Consider the following 16,522-nt stretch of genomic DNA (forward strand, 5'->3'; position numbering starts at 1 on the left):
TTGGACTGGGGTCATTCTCCTTGTTTTGTAGAGAAGTGTTAACTTGGTTTGGGCTTCAGTGAAGCAGTGAGTGGAGAGAGGAACCACACGATCACCAGGGATCCATAGATCACCAGGGATCTATAGTTGGGGTATTCTAGACGGTCACTGCAACCTACAGCACACAGCCTGCAGAGTATTGATGGGCAGGATTTCTTTTTGCACTGGTTCCGTTCTCTGAGGAACTGGCTTCTAGCCATCCTCAGCCCAGCCTCCTGCCTAGCTGCGATTACAGGCATGTATGTGAGAGTTTTGTACACTTGAGAACACTAATTCATAGGAATAATGTCCGGCACACACTTAAGTTGCTCCTTAGATCTGTGATGTGGGGTAGTCACAAGTTGCCGCCCAACTTAGGGTGTGTGTGTGACTTTAGTGCTATTTGTTACATGACATTCTCTTTTGGGAGGCAGGATGCCTTGCTCCCGGGTGACTGGGACCATAGACAGGGTTACCTTGCCCAAGTATTTGATTTCAGGTGGGGTCAAACTTGGAGGTTCTTTAAGGAAATTGTTCTGGGTATGGTTGCAGTTTATGCCTGTGTTTGATGAGGATTTAGCTACTGAGTTTTGTGCTGGTTGTGGGAGGGATCTTGGGGAGATGCGAAGGATATCCAGGCCCCTTAGAGGGTGCATTGCTTCTCGGAGGGTGGTAGCTTTTTCCAAGATGGGTCATCTTCTACATTCCTTCATTGCTGAGTATTGTATCTTTAGTTTCCAAGCCTTGAAAGTGAGATCATGATTTAGAGAAGATTGTTACCTGACCTCCATAAGTGCTCTCCCTCCCTCTGTAGCTAGGATTGATTATACACACAAGATCTACATTTTAAAAAGATAACCAGGTGTAAAGACATGGGCTACAATCCTCAAATGCCTGGGAAGCACTCTTGAAGGGCTCCCTGGGCAAAAGTAAGACCCAGGCCCCATGTCAACCAATCAGCTGGTTGTAGCATGCACTTGCCCTCTCAAGTTTAGGATGGGAAATAAAAGTGGGAGGGACCTGAAAAATCCAAACAGCTGGCTGGAGGTATGGTCTTAAGTGGTAGAGCAGTCACTGAAGCAAGTTTGAGGTTAAGTTCCAACCCCAGTACTAGCAATAAAGGAAAACAGCCTAGCCAAGCGCTTTAATCACAAAGGCCTAGCTCTATTTCCGGATTTTTAGTGGTTAAGGGGGACACAGGAGCCTTGATGGCCATGCTGAATTCAAACAGCTCTGTCAGGTTCTTCCCCCCCCCCCCCCTTTAGTTTCTGTTCCTGGGACGTGAACTGAGCCTGGGCATTGTTCCTGAGCTTCTTTGTTCTAGGTTAGGGCTTTTATCACTTGAGCCACAACTCCACTTCGGGATTTTTTGTGGCCGTTTGTAGGAGATAGACTTTTTTCCTGCCTGGGCTGGCTTTCACCTGGTCCTGGGATCTCCGCGTCATGAATGGGTAGGATTCTAGGTCAGCCTCCTGGCACCTGGCTGTGTCTGTCCGCACTGTGATCCTCTTGTAGCTGCCTCCCGTGTAGCTGGACTAAACACCCGCCTCACCCATTCATTGGTGGAGATAGTCTGAGAAACCTTGCCAGGGCTGGCTTCAGACCTCAGTCTTCCGTTTCTACCCCCCAAGTAGCTACGATTACAGGCTTGGGCCACCACTGCTTTCTGCACGCAGGCACTTATTTCCCAGTCTGTATTCCCCCTGGCAGTGATCCCCTTCAATTGATGCTGTTGTGTTTATGAACCCATGCCCGGTGGATCAGGATTGCAGTTTGATGATTACAACAAGAATAAGGATTGTCCTAGTTCATACAGTCTTACACAGTCGGGTGGATAGGGGCTATCCAGGGATGTGAGCATCTGTTGTGGCAATCTCCCAGACACAAGGTGCATCTAGGTGGTCTGTGTGTGTGTGTGTGTGTGTGCGCGCTGTGCGCAGCTTTTCCCAAGTGGGAAAAATGAGATGGATTCTGCCTCTGAGTTCTTTTCCTTTCCTGTGAGGCCATGAATATTGGGAAACCTCAAGGAAAAAAACAAAAATCTAGCCGGTGTTGGTGGCTCATACTTGTAATGCTAGAGCTACTCAGGAGGCTGAGGTCTGAGGATCACTACTTGAAGCCGGAAAGCCCATGGTGAGTCTTATCTCCAATCAATTAACCACCAAGAAGCTGAGAGCGGGGCTGAAGCTCAAGCGGCCGAGCGCCGGCCACCCCGGAGCTCAGAGACGGCGGCGCCCAGGTTCTGAGTTCAAGAGAAAAGTGGGTCCCAGCTGTCCGTCAATAGCTCACCGCCATGGTCCTAGTTCCTGGGAGCCCGGAGCCTGGAGAATCAGGGTTCCCCAAGCCAGCCCCGGGCGGAGGGGCTCGCAGGACCCCATTCGCCCCAAGACGGGGAGCTGGATGCGGGAGCCATTGCGGGGGGGGGGGGCGCCCCAGCAAGGGTGAGAAAATACGATCCGGGCGGGCGGGTGTCAAGCGGACCTTCCTGCCCAGGCCGACTTCGAACCCCAGTCCTCAGATCTCGGCTTCCTGAGTAGCTGGGGCGGGCGCGGGGCGCGGGGCGCGGGGCGCGGGGCGCAGGGCGCGGGGCGCGGGGCGCGGGGCGCGGGGCCCCTCGGCTCTCCAGTCTGCAGTTCCCCGCGCGGCCGCGAGGCGGCGCTGGCGCGCAGGCCCGACGGCCCGCGGGGCTCGGCGCGGACGCGGGCGGCTCCGGGCTCCGCTCGGCTCCGGGCTCCGCTCGGCTCGCAGCCCGGGAAGTTTCAAGTTTGAAAGTGCGGGCGCCGCGGCGGCCGGGGCTTCCGGGACGGCGCCATGGCGGCGGGCGCGCCGCGGCAGGTGAGCGGCCGGGCGGCGGGGTGACAGCGCGCCCCCCACCACCCCCCACCCCCGCTCGGGTCGGCCTCCGCCGCGCCCCCCCTCCGCGCGCCCCCTCCCGCGCGCCCCCCGCCGGGCACCGGAGCCCCAGTTAGGTTCTCCCCGGCCCCCCCCCCCCCCCCGGGGACCCAGATCCTCCACCGGCTGCCGCGGAGCCGCCGGGTGCGCCTCCAGGGTGCCCCCAAATCCTCCAAGTCGGTCCTCCCGACGGACGGACGGGGCCTGGAGGCCGACGGGCCTGCGCGGGGTGGGGGTGGGGGGATGGGGGACGGGGGGGAGGGGTGCGGGCGGGCCCCGGGCACCGGAGGGGGAGGGGCGGAGGGGAAGGGGGACTGGTGGGGAGGGGAGGGGCCGAGGGCAGGGGGAGGGGGAGGGCTGGGGGAGGGGGAGGGGACCCGCGCTGGTGTGTCACCCGGGGTCACTGAGGCAGGATGACCCCTGCTGCTCCCCCAGAGCAGCTGGGAGGGAGGCCCGGGACATTTGTGGGCCCCGGCCTAGCAGAATGGGGAGGGGTGGGGGGACTTCAGGGTTCCACACCCGAGCCCATTGGGGTGTTGGGGGGGTGGCACTGGGGGCAACCCCCCGTGCTGGGACTGCCCCGGGACTGGATGCACACACACACAACACACACCCCTCCTCCTCCTCCCCCAAGGGCCCTCCCCCCCCCACCTCCCCCTCCTCCCCCCTCTCCCTCCCCCCCCCCCTCCTCCTCCTCCTCCCGCCCTGGCCAGGCCCCGCAGCAGCCTTTGCACATTTTCCGATTTCCTGAGCCTCGCCCGGCCCGCGGAGGAGTGAGTCAGGACCCCGGGGGTTGGGGACCCTGGTCCTGGAGATCTTTGTTTGCTCAGGCCTTGGGCCCGGGCCCTCTTGCCCAAGCCGTCAGAGGATTTCCTGAGCCACACCCCAGCCCTCCGAGAGCCAGCCCCCCCCCACCCCCCGGGGCACGGGAGCCGTCTGGGATGGGGGTTGAGGCTGCGGGGTGGGCAGCCACCTTTCCGTAGGGCTCCGGAGATGGATCCCGGACCGGGACAGGTAAGACGGACGGGGCCACTGTCTGTGAGGTGGGGGGGGGAGAGGTGGGGGGTGTCCTCCCCCACCCCCCGGGCTGGTGCGAGGTCAGTGTGCACCGCTGGAGAAAGGCCTTTCTCTTTCCTCTTACTGGCCAGGACACACGGGGAGCTTTCTTTCCACTTCCTCCTGGCTGACCTGGGAGCAGCACCCCAGACCTCCCTCCCCACCCCCACCCCCACCCCTCAGGCCCTCTGGGTAACTTTGGTACCTGTGACATTGAGGTGGTGGAGAAACAAGCCTTGGTCTCTTAGGTCCAAAGCTTCCTTCTCCATGTGAATAGGGTCAATTCAATTGTTAATTAAGTAATTGATTCACTTTGGTTGCAGTCTTGGGGCTTGAACTCTGGGCCAGGGGCTGGGCTTTTACTAAAGCCTACTGCTCTACCATTTGAGCCACAACGGCACGTTTGGCTTTTTTGGTGGTTATTTGGAGATAGAGTCTCAGGCTGGCTTTCCTCCTGCCCACGCTGGCTTTGAACCACAATCCTCAGCTCTCAGCTTCCTGAAGTGGTTAGGATTAGTGGCACCAGCCTCCTGCACCCATTTTTTAATTTTGTTTAGGGGGTCTGGTGCAAGAACTTGAACTCAGGGGCCTTACACTTGCTTGGCTGGTGTTCTACTACTGAAGCCACGCTTCCAGCCTCCCCTTGTGCTCTGTAGTTATTGACCTGATGTTTAAGTCAGGGACTCTGTCTCTCAGCTCTTCCATTGAACCCACACGGCCAGCCCAGCCTTCTTTGCTGGTTAACTGGAGATAAAACCACACAGACTCTTGCCCCCCTCCCCTCCCCCCCCCACACAAAAAACACACACTTTACAGACTTTTCTGTACAGGTTAGCTTTAAACCAGCATCCTGCCTGGTACCAGTAGCTCACACCTGTAATCCTAGCTACTCTGAATTCTGAGATCTGAGGATCAAGGTTCAAAGCCAGCCCAGACAGACACATTTGAGAGACTCTTATTTCCCATTAACCACCAAAAAAGCTGGTATAGGACAAGTGGTAGAGCTCCAGCCTTGAGTGAAAAAGTCAAGTTAGAGTGTGATGCCCTAGTTTCTTTCTTTTCCTTCCTTCCTTCCTTCCTTCCTTTTTTTTTTCTTTTTTTTTTTTTTTTTGCCAGTCCTGGGCCTTGAACTCAGGGCCTGAGCACTGTCCCTGGCTTCTTTTTGCTCAAGGCTAGCACTCTACCACTTGAGCCACAGCGCCCCTTCTGGCTATTTTTATATATGTGGTGCTGAGGAATCGAACCCAGGGCTTCATGCATGCTAGGCAAGCACTCTACCACTAAGCCACATTCCCAGCCCTCTTTCTTCTTTCTTTCCCTCTCTCTTTCTTCCTTCTTTCTCTCTTCCTTCCTCCCTCCCTCCCTTTCTTTTGTCAGTCATGGGTCTTTTTTTAATGTTTTATTTTTTTTAATTTATTTTATTTTTGGCCAGTCCTGGGCCTTGGACTCAGGGGCCTGAGCACTGTCCCTGGCTTCTTTTTTGCTCAAGGCCAGCACTCTGCCACTTGAGCCACAGCACCACTTCTGGCTATTCTTTATATATGTGGTGCTGGGGAATCGAACCCAGGGCTTCATGTATACGTGGCAGGCACTCTTGCCACTAGGTCATATCCCCAGCCCCAGTCATAGGTCTTGAACTCAAGGCCTGGTTGCTGTCCCTGAGCTCTTTTGCTCAGGGTTGGCGTTCTACCACTTAGAGCCACAACGCACTTCCAGTTTTCTGGTGGTCACCTGGAGATGAGCGTCTCATGGGCTGTTCTGCACGGGGTGGCTTTGAACTGTGACCTTCAGATCCCAGCCTCCTAAGCAGCTAGGATGACAGGTGTGAATCACTGGCACCAGGCTCGAAGCCCTGATTTCAAGTCCTCGTATTACACACCTGCACACACACACAGGGCCTGGAGCTAGGTACTTGAGCGAGTATCTATCTAGGTTGTTGGGAGAGACGCTCGCAGGCCTGAGCCTGGCGCCCCGGTACTCCGCTCCCCTTGCTGTGGGGGGCTGCTGCCGTCCCTGACCCCTCTCCGCCCGTCCGCAGCCTGGACCTGCCCAGCCGCCCCTTCAGGACGAGAAAGAGGTGATCCGCCGGGCCATCCGAAAGGAGCTGAAGATCAAGGAGGGTGTGGAGAACCTGCGGCGCGCGGCCACGGACCGCCGCCACCTGGGCCGGGTCCAGCAGCTGCTGCGCTCCTCCAACCGCCGGCTGGAGCAGCTGCACGGCGAGCTGCAGGCGCTGCACGCCCAGGTCCAGCTGCCGGGCCCGGCCGGTGAGCGAGGGGGCCCGGTGGGCAGGCCCCCGGGGGGGGCGCCCCGCTGCCCTCCGCCTCCGCCCCGCCCTCCTCCCGGGGCGGGGTGGGGGGCCGTGGCCGGGAGAGCGTGGCCCTGGGGGGGCTCCGGCTCGGACGCGGGGTTCACTGACCTCACCCTGTCCGTCTCAGAGCCCGCCGCCCCCGGATCCCGGGCCGGGCCGGAGGGGCAGGCACGCGCTCGGCACCTGGAGCTTCTGCAGAGGCAGCTGCAGGTGGAGCTGAAGGTAAAGCAGGGTGCTGAGAACATGATCCACACCTGTGCCACCGGCACCCCCAAGGTGAGGCCCCCCCACCACCCCCCCGGGGTCTGAGTGGGGGAGGCGCAGCGTCCAGTCTGATGGGAGAGACGCGGCTCTCAGATGTTTGGGGAAGTTTGGCTCCGGCCCCTGTTCCGACGCTGGGGCTTGAACTCGGGGCCAGGGCACCGTCCTTTGGCTTTTTTTCTTCTCAAGGCGGGTGCTCCAGCGCTTGAGCCACACCTCCACTTCCAGCTTTTTGGTGGTGAACTGGAGGGAGGAGTCTCACGGTCTCTCCTTCGCGGGCTGGCTTTGCACTGCGATCCTCAGATCGCAGCCTGCTGGGTGGCTAGGATGGCAGGCGGGAGACGCCAGCACCCCCGGCCTTCCAGTTCCTATTCTAACAGGGAAAGAGAGTCCAGATGCCGAGTTTGCAGGGCAGCCGCCAGGCTCAGCCCGAACTCCGTGTGGGGGTGGGCAACACCGGTGTGTGGGCACCCCAGTCCCGGGGGCCGCGGAGCTCGGGCTCCTGGCACAATGTGGGGAGCTCGGCCTGGCGTCTGATCGGAAGGCATAGGCCTGACCCTGCCCTTAGTCTGATGGAGGAGGCTCTTCCCCCTGAACAGGGGTCTGGGGGGGGGGGGCGCAGGCCCAGCTGCGGCCGGCGAGCTGGGACGGGGTGCCATCGCCCCCCTAGGAGAGGAGGCTCCTGGCAGCGGCCCAGCAGATGCTGCGGGACAGCCAGCGCAAGGTGGCCCTGCTGCGGATGAAGGTGAGCGCCCTGGAGGCCAGCACCACCCCTGAGCCAGGTGAGGAGGCGGGGGGGGGGGGGGGGGTGGGGGGGGGAGGGGGGGCGCGGGGGGGGGGGTGGCCAGGCCGGCAGGGCCCGGGGGCTGAGCGGAGGGCGGACCGGCTCCCCTCCCCGCAGGCCCCGAGCTGTTGGCGGAGGAGCTGCGGCACCGACTGCGCATCGAGGCGGCCGTGGCCCAGGGCGCCAAGAACGCGGTGAAGCTGTCGGGCGGCCGGAGCGCGCAGGACCGCAAGGCCCTGGCGGAGGTGAGGCGGGGCCCGCCCCTCGCCGGGGTCCCCCCGTTCCCCCCGCTTCCCCGGCGGTGCTGAGGCCCGCCACCCTCGCCCCACCCGGTGCCCGCCCGCGCCCCCTCCTCCGCAGGCCCAGGCCCAGCTCCACGAGTCTTCCCAGAAGCTGGACCTCCTGCGCCTGGCCCTGGAGCGGCTGGCGCAGGGCCTCCCCGCCGCGCACCCCCTGCGCCGCGCCGTGGCCCAGGAGCTGAGGACCGCCACGCTCCGGCAGCCCCGGCCCGCGGGGGCGCCCGCCAGACCCACCGCCCTCACAGGTGAGCCCGCCCCACCGGGCACCTTGGATTGTGGGGGGGGGGAGGCCCTGAAGCGCTCTGGGGAGGCCTGTCCACCCTCCGCCCACTGCCCACCGGCTGGGGGACCCTGGGCAGCCGGCGTACCTTCTCGGAGCCTCAGTTTATCCATCTGGAAAGCCGGATGGTCCTGGCTCTGCCTCACAGGGTGGCTGCGCAAGGTGTGAGGCTCGATGCAGGGCCCGAACGCTACAGGGCCTGGCAGTCACAGCGGGCGAGGAAGCCCCAGCCCGGGGCCCCGGGACGGCCTGGGCGGCCTGGGACATGAGGAAGCTTCCTTTTCCCTTCCTCCCTCCCTCCCTTCCTTCCTTCCTTCCTTCCTTCCTTCCTTCCTTCCTTCCTTCCTTCCTTCCTCCCTCCCTCCCTCCCTCTCTCTCTCTCTCTCCCTCTCCCTCTCTCCCTCTCTCCCTCTCCTTTACTAAGGGCCTGAGCTGTCCCTGAGCTTTGTCTTGCTCAAGGCTAGCGTTCTACCACTTGAGCCACAGCTCCACTTCCGACTTTTTTTTTTTGCTTTTGCTTTGGCGGTTAATTGGAGATAATCTCATAGACCTTCTCGCCCACCTAGTTGCATCTTTTAACCCTCAGATCTTAGCCTCCTAAATACTTAAGATTCAGGCGTGCCAGCTTTGGGAAGTTCTGTCTCTGGGGCTGGGAATGTGGCGTAGTGGTAGAGCACTCACCTCGTATACATGAAGCCCCGGGTTCGATTCCTCAGCACCACACATATGGAAAGAGCCAGAAATGGCGCTGTGGCTCAAGTGGTAGAGTGCTGGCCAGCGACAGTACTGGCAGAAAAGAAAGTTCTGTCTTCTGTCTCCTTGAATCCGTAGCTGACTGGGTCCAGCTGGGCTGCTGTCTGCCTCGGGGAGCAAGGGGGGCAGGGGGCAGGGGGCAGGGGGTGGGGCCGGATGAGCCCATCCCCTGTGAGAGGAGCAGGAGGGGCCGGGGCCAGGCCAGGCGCTCCCTCAGCCCTGGCCATCGAGGCTGCTGCCTGGAATAGGGATGTAGGGGCTGGGTCCTGAAGGACTTTAGAGAGCACTTCTGGCCACGTAAGCAAATGAGTTGGGGAAGGAGAGGGCGCAGCTTCTCTAGAAAGTTCTTTCTAAGATGTAGGTCCCATCCTGCCCCCCGCCCCCGGCATGTATCTCCAAGGTCTCTCTCTCTCTAGGCCCAGCCTTCCAAAATGGTGCTCAGGGCCCGGTTTATGTTCCCTGAGTGCTCGTGGCTCCCTCTGTCCTGTGAGACACAACTTGGTGACCCTAAAAATGAGCCCACTCACCTGTAACCCTAATGACCCAGGAGGCTGAGATCTGTGGACCGGGGCTGGGAATACGGCCTAGTGGCAAGAGCACTTGCCTCGTATACATGAGGCCCTGGGTTCGATTCCCCAGCACCACAGATACAGAAAACGGCCAGAAGTGGCGCTGTGGCTCAAGTGGCAGAGTGCTAGCCTTGAGCAAAAGGAAGCCAGGGACAGTGCTCAGGCCCTGAGTCCAAGCCCCAGGACTGGCCAAAAAAAGAGATCTGTGGATCACAGTTCCAAGCCAGCCCCGGCAGGAAGGTGGTCCTTGAGGCTCTTATCTCCAATTAACCACCAAAACATGGGAACTAAAGCAAGTGGCAGAGCACCACACCTGAGTGACAAAAGCCAGGAGCCCTAAGTTCGAGCCTCAGTACTGGCGTGAAAATAAGTAAATAAGCAGCTCATTCAGATGCCAAAATACCTCGTATCCATGGTGGTCGCTGGAGGATGGGAGGGGCGGGCAGGCCGGGCTTCTGCCTCCCCCTCAACTCTGCCCCCACCACGGTGCCCTGAGAGGCCGGAGCATGGGGGGGGAGGGGGGCCAGTGTACCCCCATCCCGTGACCCGCTGCGTGGGTCTCCCAGCCTGTCCCCCACGTAGCGGGAGAGCCACGTGGTGTGCCCGGAGCGTGGCGGGGGGGGCGGGGGGGGGGAGGCTGGGTCAGATGCCCTGTGGTCCCTGACTCCCCCCTCTCCCCACCCACCCTCCCCCCCCTTGGCAGGGACGTTGCAGGTGCGGCTCCTGGGCTGCGAGCAGCTTCTGCCCGCGGTGCCGGGCCGCTCCCCGGGGGCCGCCCTGGCGGGCAGCGCCTGCGAAGGCTGGCTCCGAACCAGGGCCCGGCGGCAGCGCGGCAGCGGCCAGCTGAGCGGTGAGCAAGGGGGGGGGGGGGAGTCGGGATCCATGGGGAGGCAGCAGGGACCCCACGGAACCCCACCCCCACCCCCGGGGGGTGGGGCCGGCTCTGAACCCCCCACCCCCCACCCCCCCCAGATGAGGCGCTTGCTGTGCTGAAAGTGGACAACCGCGTGGTGGGCCGCACGGGCTGGGGGCCGGCGGGCGCCGGGTGCTGGGACCAGGCCTTCACGGTGCCGCTGGAGCGGGTGAGGCCGGCCCGGGGGGTGTGCGTGTGGGTGGGTGGGATCCCCGTGGGGGGGGGGAGCCGCGGGACCCCGCCCACCCTCCCCCGCCCGGCCGCCGTCCCCCCCCGCAGGCCCGGGAGCTGGAGATCGGGGTGCGCTGGCGGGACTGGCGGCAGCTGTTGCGGCGTGGCCTTCGTGCGGCTGGAGGACTTCCTGGACAACGCCTGCCACCGGCTGGCGCTCCGCCTGCTGCCGCAGGGCCGCGTCTTCACGCAGGTGCGGCTCCCCGACGCCGGCAGGGGCCTGGGGGGGGGGCCTGGGGTCGCCGTGGTGGCGGCTGGACCATCCCCCCCCCCCCCCCCCGCCTGTCCCCTTGAAGGTGACCTTCTGTGACCCCGTCATGGAGAGGCGGCCCCGGCTGCAGAGACAGAAGCGCATTTTCTCTAAACGCAGAGGTAGGGGGGGCGGGGGGGGGGAGGCGGCGCATGGAGGGAATGGGGTTCTCGGGGTGCCGGGACTGAACCCCCCCTCTCCTTTCTCCCCCCCCCCCCCCCCCGCAGGCCAGGACTTCCTGAGGGCTTCTCAGCTGAACCTGAGCATGGCGGCCTGGGGACGCTTGGTCATGAATCTGCTTGCCCCCCTGCGGCTCTCCAAGCACCGTCAGCCCCCCCAAAGCGGGCCTGCAGACCCCCACGGCCCCCCGAGGGGCCTCCCATCTTGCTTCCCCAAGGTAAGGAACCCCCCCTCCCCGACACTGCACACTCTTGGGGGCTCCGTGACTCTGTGTTTCTGCGCGCCGTCCGTCCGTCCGTCCATCCGTCCATCCGTCCGTCTGTCCGTCCGTCCGTCCGTCCCGCCCTCGCGCTCCTCCTGGCTACGCCGCGCCTCTGCCTCCTCCCACAGTCACCTCCAGGCCAAGAAGAGCCCCCTGAGGGCGGAGCCCCCACCCGCGCCCCGGGAACCGGCCCCCGAGGAGACCCCGGTGAGGCCAAGGGCACTGGGGGACCCCAGAGCTGCTGGGTGGGGGTGGGGGTGGGGGTGGGCGCCCGCCCTGACCCCCTCTGCCTTCACAGTGCACCAAGCGCCCCCCACATGGAGCCTCGAGCAGGCCTGGCTCCTGTCCCAGCCTCGGCGCCCACCAGGTAATGCATGCCGCTCACCGGGGGGGGGGCGGGGGGGGGGCGGGGGGCCACCCCGGCCTACACGGCGTGCCATCTCCCCGTCTCCCCGTTCTCTTGCAGGAAAGCCCGCGGCTGCAGGACTTCCGCTGTTTGGCTGTGCTGGGCCGCGGACACTTCGGGAAGGTTGTGTGGCAAGAGAGGGGCCGTCCCCCCTACCCCCCCCCCCATTAACTAGGAGGCTGGAGTGCGGGGAGTGTGTGGGAAGTTCGGCTCCCCAGCCTGGCCTGACACCCCGCTTCTGCCCGGCGCCCAGGTCCTGCTGGTCCAGTTCAAGGGGACGGGGCAGTACTGTGCCGTCAAGGCCCTGAAGAAGCGGGAGCTGCTGAGCCGGGATGAGATAGAGAGGTGAGGGCTGCCGGGGGGGCCCCCCCACCCCGGGGCGCCCTCCCTGGGCTCCTCAGCTCAAGCCACTGCGAGCCACAGCGCCACTTCCAGTTTTCTGGTGGCTTTGAGCTGTGATACTCAGATCCAATCTCAGCCTCCTGAGTAGCTAGGATTACGGTGGGGCCAGCCTTGTTTTGGTGTTTTGTGTGTGTGTGTGTGTGTGTGTGCGTGTGTGTGTCAGGTACTATAAATGAAACCCAGGCTCTCATTCAAGAGTCGGGTAAGTGCTCTACCCGTTGAGCAGGCCTCCAGTTTCTGACTTCTTCTTGCTAGCTCATTGGAAATCATCTCATTGCAACTGTGTACCTGGGCTGGCTTTGAGTCACGATTCCCAGATCTAAGCCTCGTGAATAGTTAGGATCACGGGCACGGGGACCACTGGTTCTTGGCCAAAGTGAGCCTCAAATGGCCGTCCTCCTGCCTCTGGCTCTGGAGGAGGTAGGGTGTTTTTGGTCCCGGCTTTGAACCCGTGGCTTGAGTATACGAGGCAGGACTTCTACCGCTGGAGCCAAAGCCTCCGCCCCTTTCGTTTGTGTTGTGTTCCCATTGGAGCTGGCCTGGAACTGGCCATCCTGTCTCACCTCCCACGTTGCTGGGATTACAGGTGTGCACTACCATGCCCGGTCCCCATCCGCCAGGGGTGCTGTGTGCCAGCAATGGAAACCGCCCCCCTCCCCCCCCCCCCACACCGCCACTGCCTGGTTTCCTTGCATTCTGAGACTCGCCCCTCCCCTCGTAGTCTGTACTGCGAGAAGCGGATCCTAGAGGCCGTGGGGCGCGCGCGGCACCCCTTCCTGCTCTCCCTCCTCGCCTGCTTCCAGACCTCCAGCCACGCCTGCTTCGTGACCGAGTTTGCGCCCGGGGGCGACCTGATGATGCACATCCACGAGGACGTCTTTCCGGAGCCCCAGGCACGGTAAGCCTCCCCCCCCCCTCCCCCTCCCTCCGGCAGCACACTTCCTGCTTCTGGGTCCCACCCCAGGTGCCCATCAGAGGAGCCTGGGGTCCCCAGGCCCTCGATGCTCAGCTCTGTGGATCCCGCTCTCTGAGTCCATGGGATCTGGGATCCGGGATCTGGGATGGTGGCCGGGTTGAGCCGTGTCCCCCAGCCACCGAGGGTGGGGACAGCATTGGGTTTGTCACAGTCTGCCCTCCCTCCGGGGCCGCCTCTGGCGTTGGGAGGGCCTGACTGGGCGCTTCTGGCCCTGCCTGGAGGTGTGACCCCTTACCTAGTGATGGGGCACACCCTTGAGCCCCGCCCCTCGGGGCCTTCTCAGCCAGCTTCTCACCCAGGCCCCGGTGCCCTGCCCCCTCCCCCCACCCCCCCCCACCCCCGCCAGCTGCCCCTGAGGTCTCCCCCTCCCCCTCCAGCTTCTACCTGGCCTGCGTCGTCCTGGGGCTGCAGTTCCTCCACGAGCAGAAGATCATTTACAGGTAGCTTTTCCCCAGAGGTGCTGGGGTCATGCAGGGTGGGTTGGGGGCTGGACACTGCCCTCCTCCCCGGCTCCCCCCCACCCCCACGCTGCTGTTCGTGGGGGTCTCAGGTTCCTGATCTTTCCCCTTACTTACCTCCAGGGACCTGAAGCTGGATAATCTCCTGCTCGATGCCCAGGCTTCCTGAAGATCGCAGACTTTGGGCTCTGCAAAGAAGGTGGGGGCCAGGGCTGGGAAGGTGGCTTAGCGGTAGAGCGCTTGCCTAGCATGCGTGAAGCCCTGGGTTCGATTCCCAAGCACGGCATAAACAGAAAGAGCCACAAGTGACACCGTGGCTCTAGCGGTAGAGTGCTAGGAGCCTTGAGCACAGAGAGGCTCAGGGACAGAGCCCAGGCCAGCAGGAAATCCCCTCCCCCCCGCCACGATGCCCAGGGGCCCCCAGACTGGCCCTCACCCCGGGGGTACAGTTGGGAGCACCGATTCCTCCTTGCTAGCCGGCAGCTGAGGAAAGGTCTGGATGGAGGCTGGAGAGGGCACTGGTTCTGCGTCACCGTGGGCGTGCGGAGTTTGCCGGGGGCCCTGGCCCCGAAAGCCCTCACCTCGGGTGCGGGCAGGGCTTGGCGCGGCGCTGCTCTCGGGCCCCAGATCAGAGTCTCCCGGACTTTCCCGTCTGGACCGGCTTTGAACTGTGATCCTCGGATCTCAGCCTCCGAGTGGCTAGGGTGGCGGGGGCGTGAGCCACCAGCGCCTGGCTGTTTTATGTGTTGTTTTTTATTTTGGTGCTAGGATTCAACTCCGGCCTTAACCACACGCACGCCAGGCCAGCCGTGCCGCGGGGGGGGGGGGGGGGGGGGGGGGGGGGGGGGGGGGGGGGGGGGGGGGCAGCCCGACAGCGCCCCCTAGGGCCGCGGACGTGGAGGAGCGGACGAGTCGCTTGACTGGCGCGGCTGTTGCCTTGCAGGGATTGGCTTTGGGGACCGGACGAGCACCTTCTGCGGCACCCCGGAGTTCCTGGCCCCCGAGGTGCTGACCCAGGAGGCCTACACGCGAGCCGTGGACTGGTGGGGGCTGGGCGTGCTGCTCTACGAGATGCTGGTGGGCGAGGTGAGCGCGGTGGGGCCTCCGGCGGGGGGCGGGGGGCGGGGGGGGGGGGGCGGGACACACACGCGCGTCCCGCTGAGCCGCGGTCTCCGCAGTGCCCGTTCCCGGGAGACACGGAGGAGGAGGTGTTCGAGTGTATCGTCAACGCGGACGCCCCGTACCCCCACTTTCTCTCCGCGCAGGGGCTCGAGCTCATTCAGAAGGTAGGTAGGTCCCCCCCGCCCCGCAGGCGGGCGGGCGCGTGGGCCCCGTCACCCCTCTCCAGCTCTGCAGCACAACGCGGTCGGGGTGCCTGCAGGAGGCGCCCTGAGTCCGTACCCGTGCCCTGCCAGCTCCTCCAGAAACGCCCCGAGAAGCGCCTGGGGGCCGGGGAGCGGGATGCCGAGGAGATCAAGGTCCAGCCGTTTTTCAGGGTGAGCGGCCGCCGGGTCCCGCGGTTCCCAGGGTGGCCACGGGGGGGGGGGGGCGGGGGAAGCCCGGGGTCCCCCCCCCCCCCCTCCCGCTCTCTCAGCCTCCCCTCTGTCCCGGTCCGCAGCCCATCGACTGGCAGGCCCTGCTCACCCGCGCCGTCCGGCCCCCCTTCGTGCCCACGCTCTGCGGCCCTGCGGACCTGCGCTACTTCGAGGCTGAGTTCACCGGCCTGCCGCCCGCCCTGACCCCGCCCGCCCCCCCGCAGCCCCCTCAGTGCCCCCCAGCAGGCCGCCTTCCGGGACTTCGACTTCGTGTCGGAGCGGTTCTTGGAGCCCTGAGGCTCTGCGGCGCCTGCCCTGCCCAGGGCTCCGTCCCTACCCGCCCGCCCGCCCCGTCCCGCTCGGCCGGGGGGGCGTGGAAGCCACTACTGCGCCCTGATATTTGCCAGTGTGTAGGGCTTGGACACGGGGGGACCATGGAGATGACCACGGGCCGACTTCGCGAGCTGCTATGCCCCCGGCCCCTCCCGCCTCCCCCCTGGGCCCCGGGACCACAGAGGGCGCCGCGGCCAGGCGTGGCTTGTCTTTTTAATCCTTTCGCTTTATGGAATATTAAATGTGTAGAATCGTTGAGCACTGAAAGAAGCCCAGCCGAGGGCTGGGATCGAGTCTGGGGTCTGCTCGTGCTCGAGCTCCCCCCAAGGTCCCGTTTCTCTCCATGTTCCTCAGGAAGGCAGGGGTCTTTCCCCACACTCGGCGGAGGCCTGGGCGGAGGGGGTGGGGTGGCCCACGGAGGGGCGGGCGCGGGGGACCCCCACGGAGGGCGGGAGCGGAAGGCCCAGGCCCGGCTGGGCTCGGGGGGGGGGGGGAGGAAACGGGGAGGCGTGGGGAGCCCGGCCTGGCGGGACGCGCCCGGCATCACCCTGAGTGAGCCTACACGCCTGGCTCTTGCCTTCCTCCTCCTCCTCCTCGGCCCAGAGCGTCTCCCAGGGGCCCGAGGGCCAGCCGCAGAAGAAGTGGGCCAGGTTTCGGGTGAGGCCGCGGTCAAAAGGGTTGCTGGGCCGCTGGCGGAGGTAGGCGATGCGGTGGGAGGAGATGAACTCCCAGGTGGTCGTGTTGTTGGCCACCAGGTAGAGGTGCGAGGCCAGGAGCAGGCCGGCCACCAAGGAGAAAAGCGACAGCAGCAAGAAGGTGGCGAAGAGGAGCCCGCTGGACCGCAGCCACAGCCCCAGGGCTGGAAGAACCGGAGGCCAGACCTGCGGGACAGGGATGGGGGGACCCGGGCTCTGCTCAGACCTGGGGGAGGGGGGGTGTTGTGCTGCCCACGCCCCCCCCCACGCCCACCGCGGGCGGCACCTACACCTACCACGCCAGGTACAGGCCCCACAGGAGCACCACCAGCTGCAGGGCCAGGTAGGCCACGAAGAGCGGGTGGTTGCGCTCCCCCACGCAGTTCTCCATCCACGGGCAGTGGTGGTCGTAGCGACGCACGCAGCGGCGGCAGTCACGGCAATGCCGGGCCCGCAGGGCTGCTGCGGGCGCAGAGGGGAAGGAAGCCCCGTCGGCCCTCCGCGAGCCGGGCCCTGTGCCCGCTCGCTTTGGGGCTGGTTAATTGGAGTTACAGATCTCAGACTCGTTTGCCGGGCGGGCTTCGAGTCCTGATGCTCAGGTCTCAGCCTCCTGAGTAGCTGGGATTACAGGTGTGAGCCCCCACCACCGGGGGGAGGG

The 16,522-nt window shown here is 64.2% G+C and overlaps 1 protein-coding gene and 1 pseudogene across 1 annotated transcript; one reads left to right on the plus strand and one right to left on the minus strand.

The window, feature by feature from the left end:
• Positions 1 to 2,764: 2,764 nt before the first annotated feature.
• On the plus strand, positions 2,765 to 15,194 carry Pkn3 (protein kinase N3). Its single transcript, XM_048344248.1, is given in 27 exon segments — positions 2,765 to 2,853; positions 6,005 to 6,233; positions 6,405 to 6,553; positions 7,209 to 7,320; positions 7,440 to 7,567; positions 7,683 to 7,866; positions 9,927 to 10,073; positions 10,196 to 10,305; positions 10,416 to 10,463; positions 10,465 to 10,560; positions 10,664 to 10,739; positions 10,845 to 10,915; positions 10,917 to 11,014; positions 11,188 to 11,266; positions 11,358 to 11,369; positions 11,371 to 11,438; positions 11,531 to 11,588; positions 11,719 to 11,810; positions 12,589 to 12,765; positions 13,221 to 13,283; positions 13,425 to 13,456; positions 13,459 to 13,500; positions 14,245 to 14,387; positions 14,480 to 14,587; positions 14,717 to 14,797; positions 14,920 to 15,051; positions 15,053 to 15,194. Coding segments are annotated over 27 exon segments (2,640 nt in total). The 5' UTR covers positions 2,765 to 2,829; the 3' UTR covers positions 15,134 to 15,194.
• A 325-nt stretch (positions 15,195 to 15,519) lies between these two features.
• Positions 15,520 to 16,522, minus strand: part of LOC125353199 — a 3,671-nt pseudogene continuing 2,668 nt past the window's right edge.

This window comes from Perognathus longimembris, chromosome 1 (assembly GCF_023159225.1).
Source record: "Perognathus longimembris pacificus isolate PPM17 chromosome 1, ASM2315922v1, whole genome shotgun sequence".
Taxonomy (NCBI): domain Eukaryota; kingdom Metazoa; phylum Chordata; class Mammalia; order Rodentia; family Heteromyidae; genus Perognathus; species Perognathus longimembris.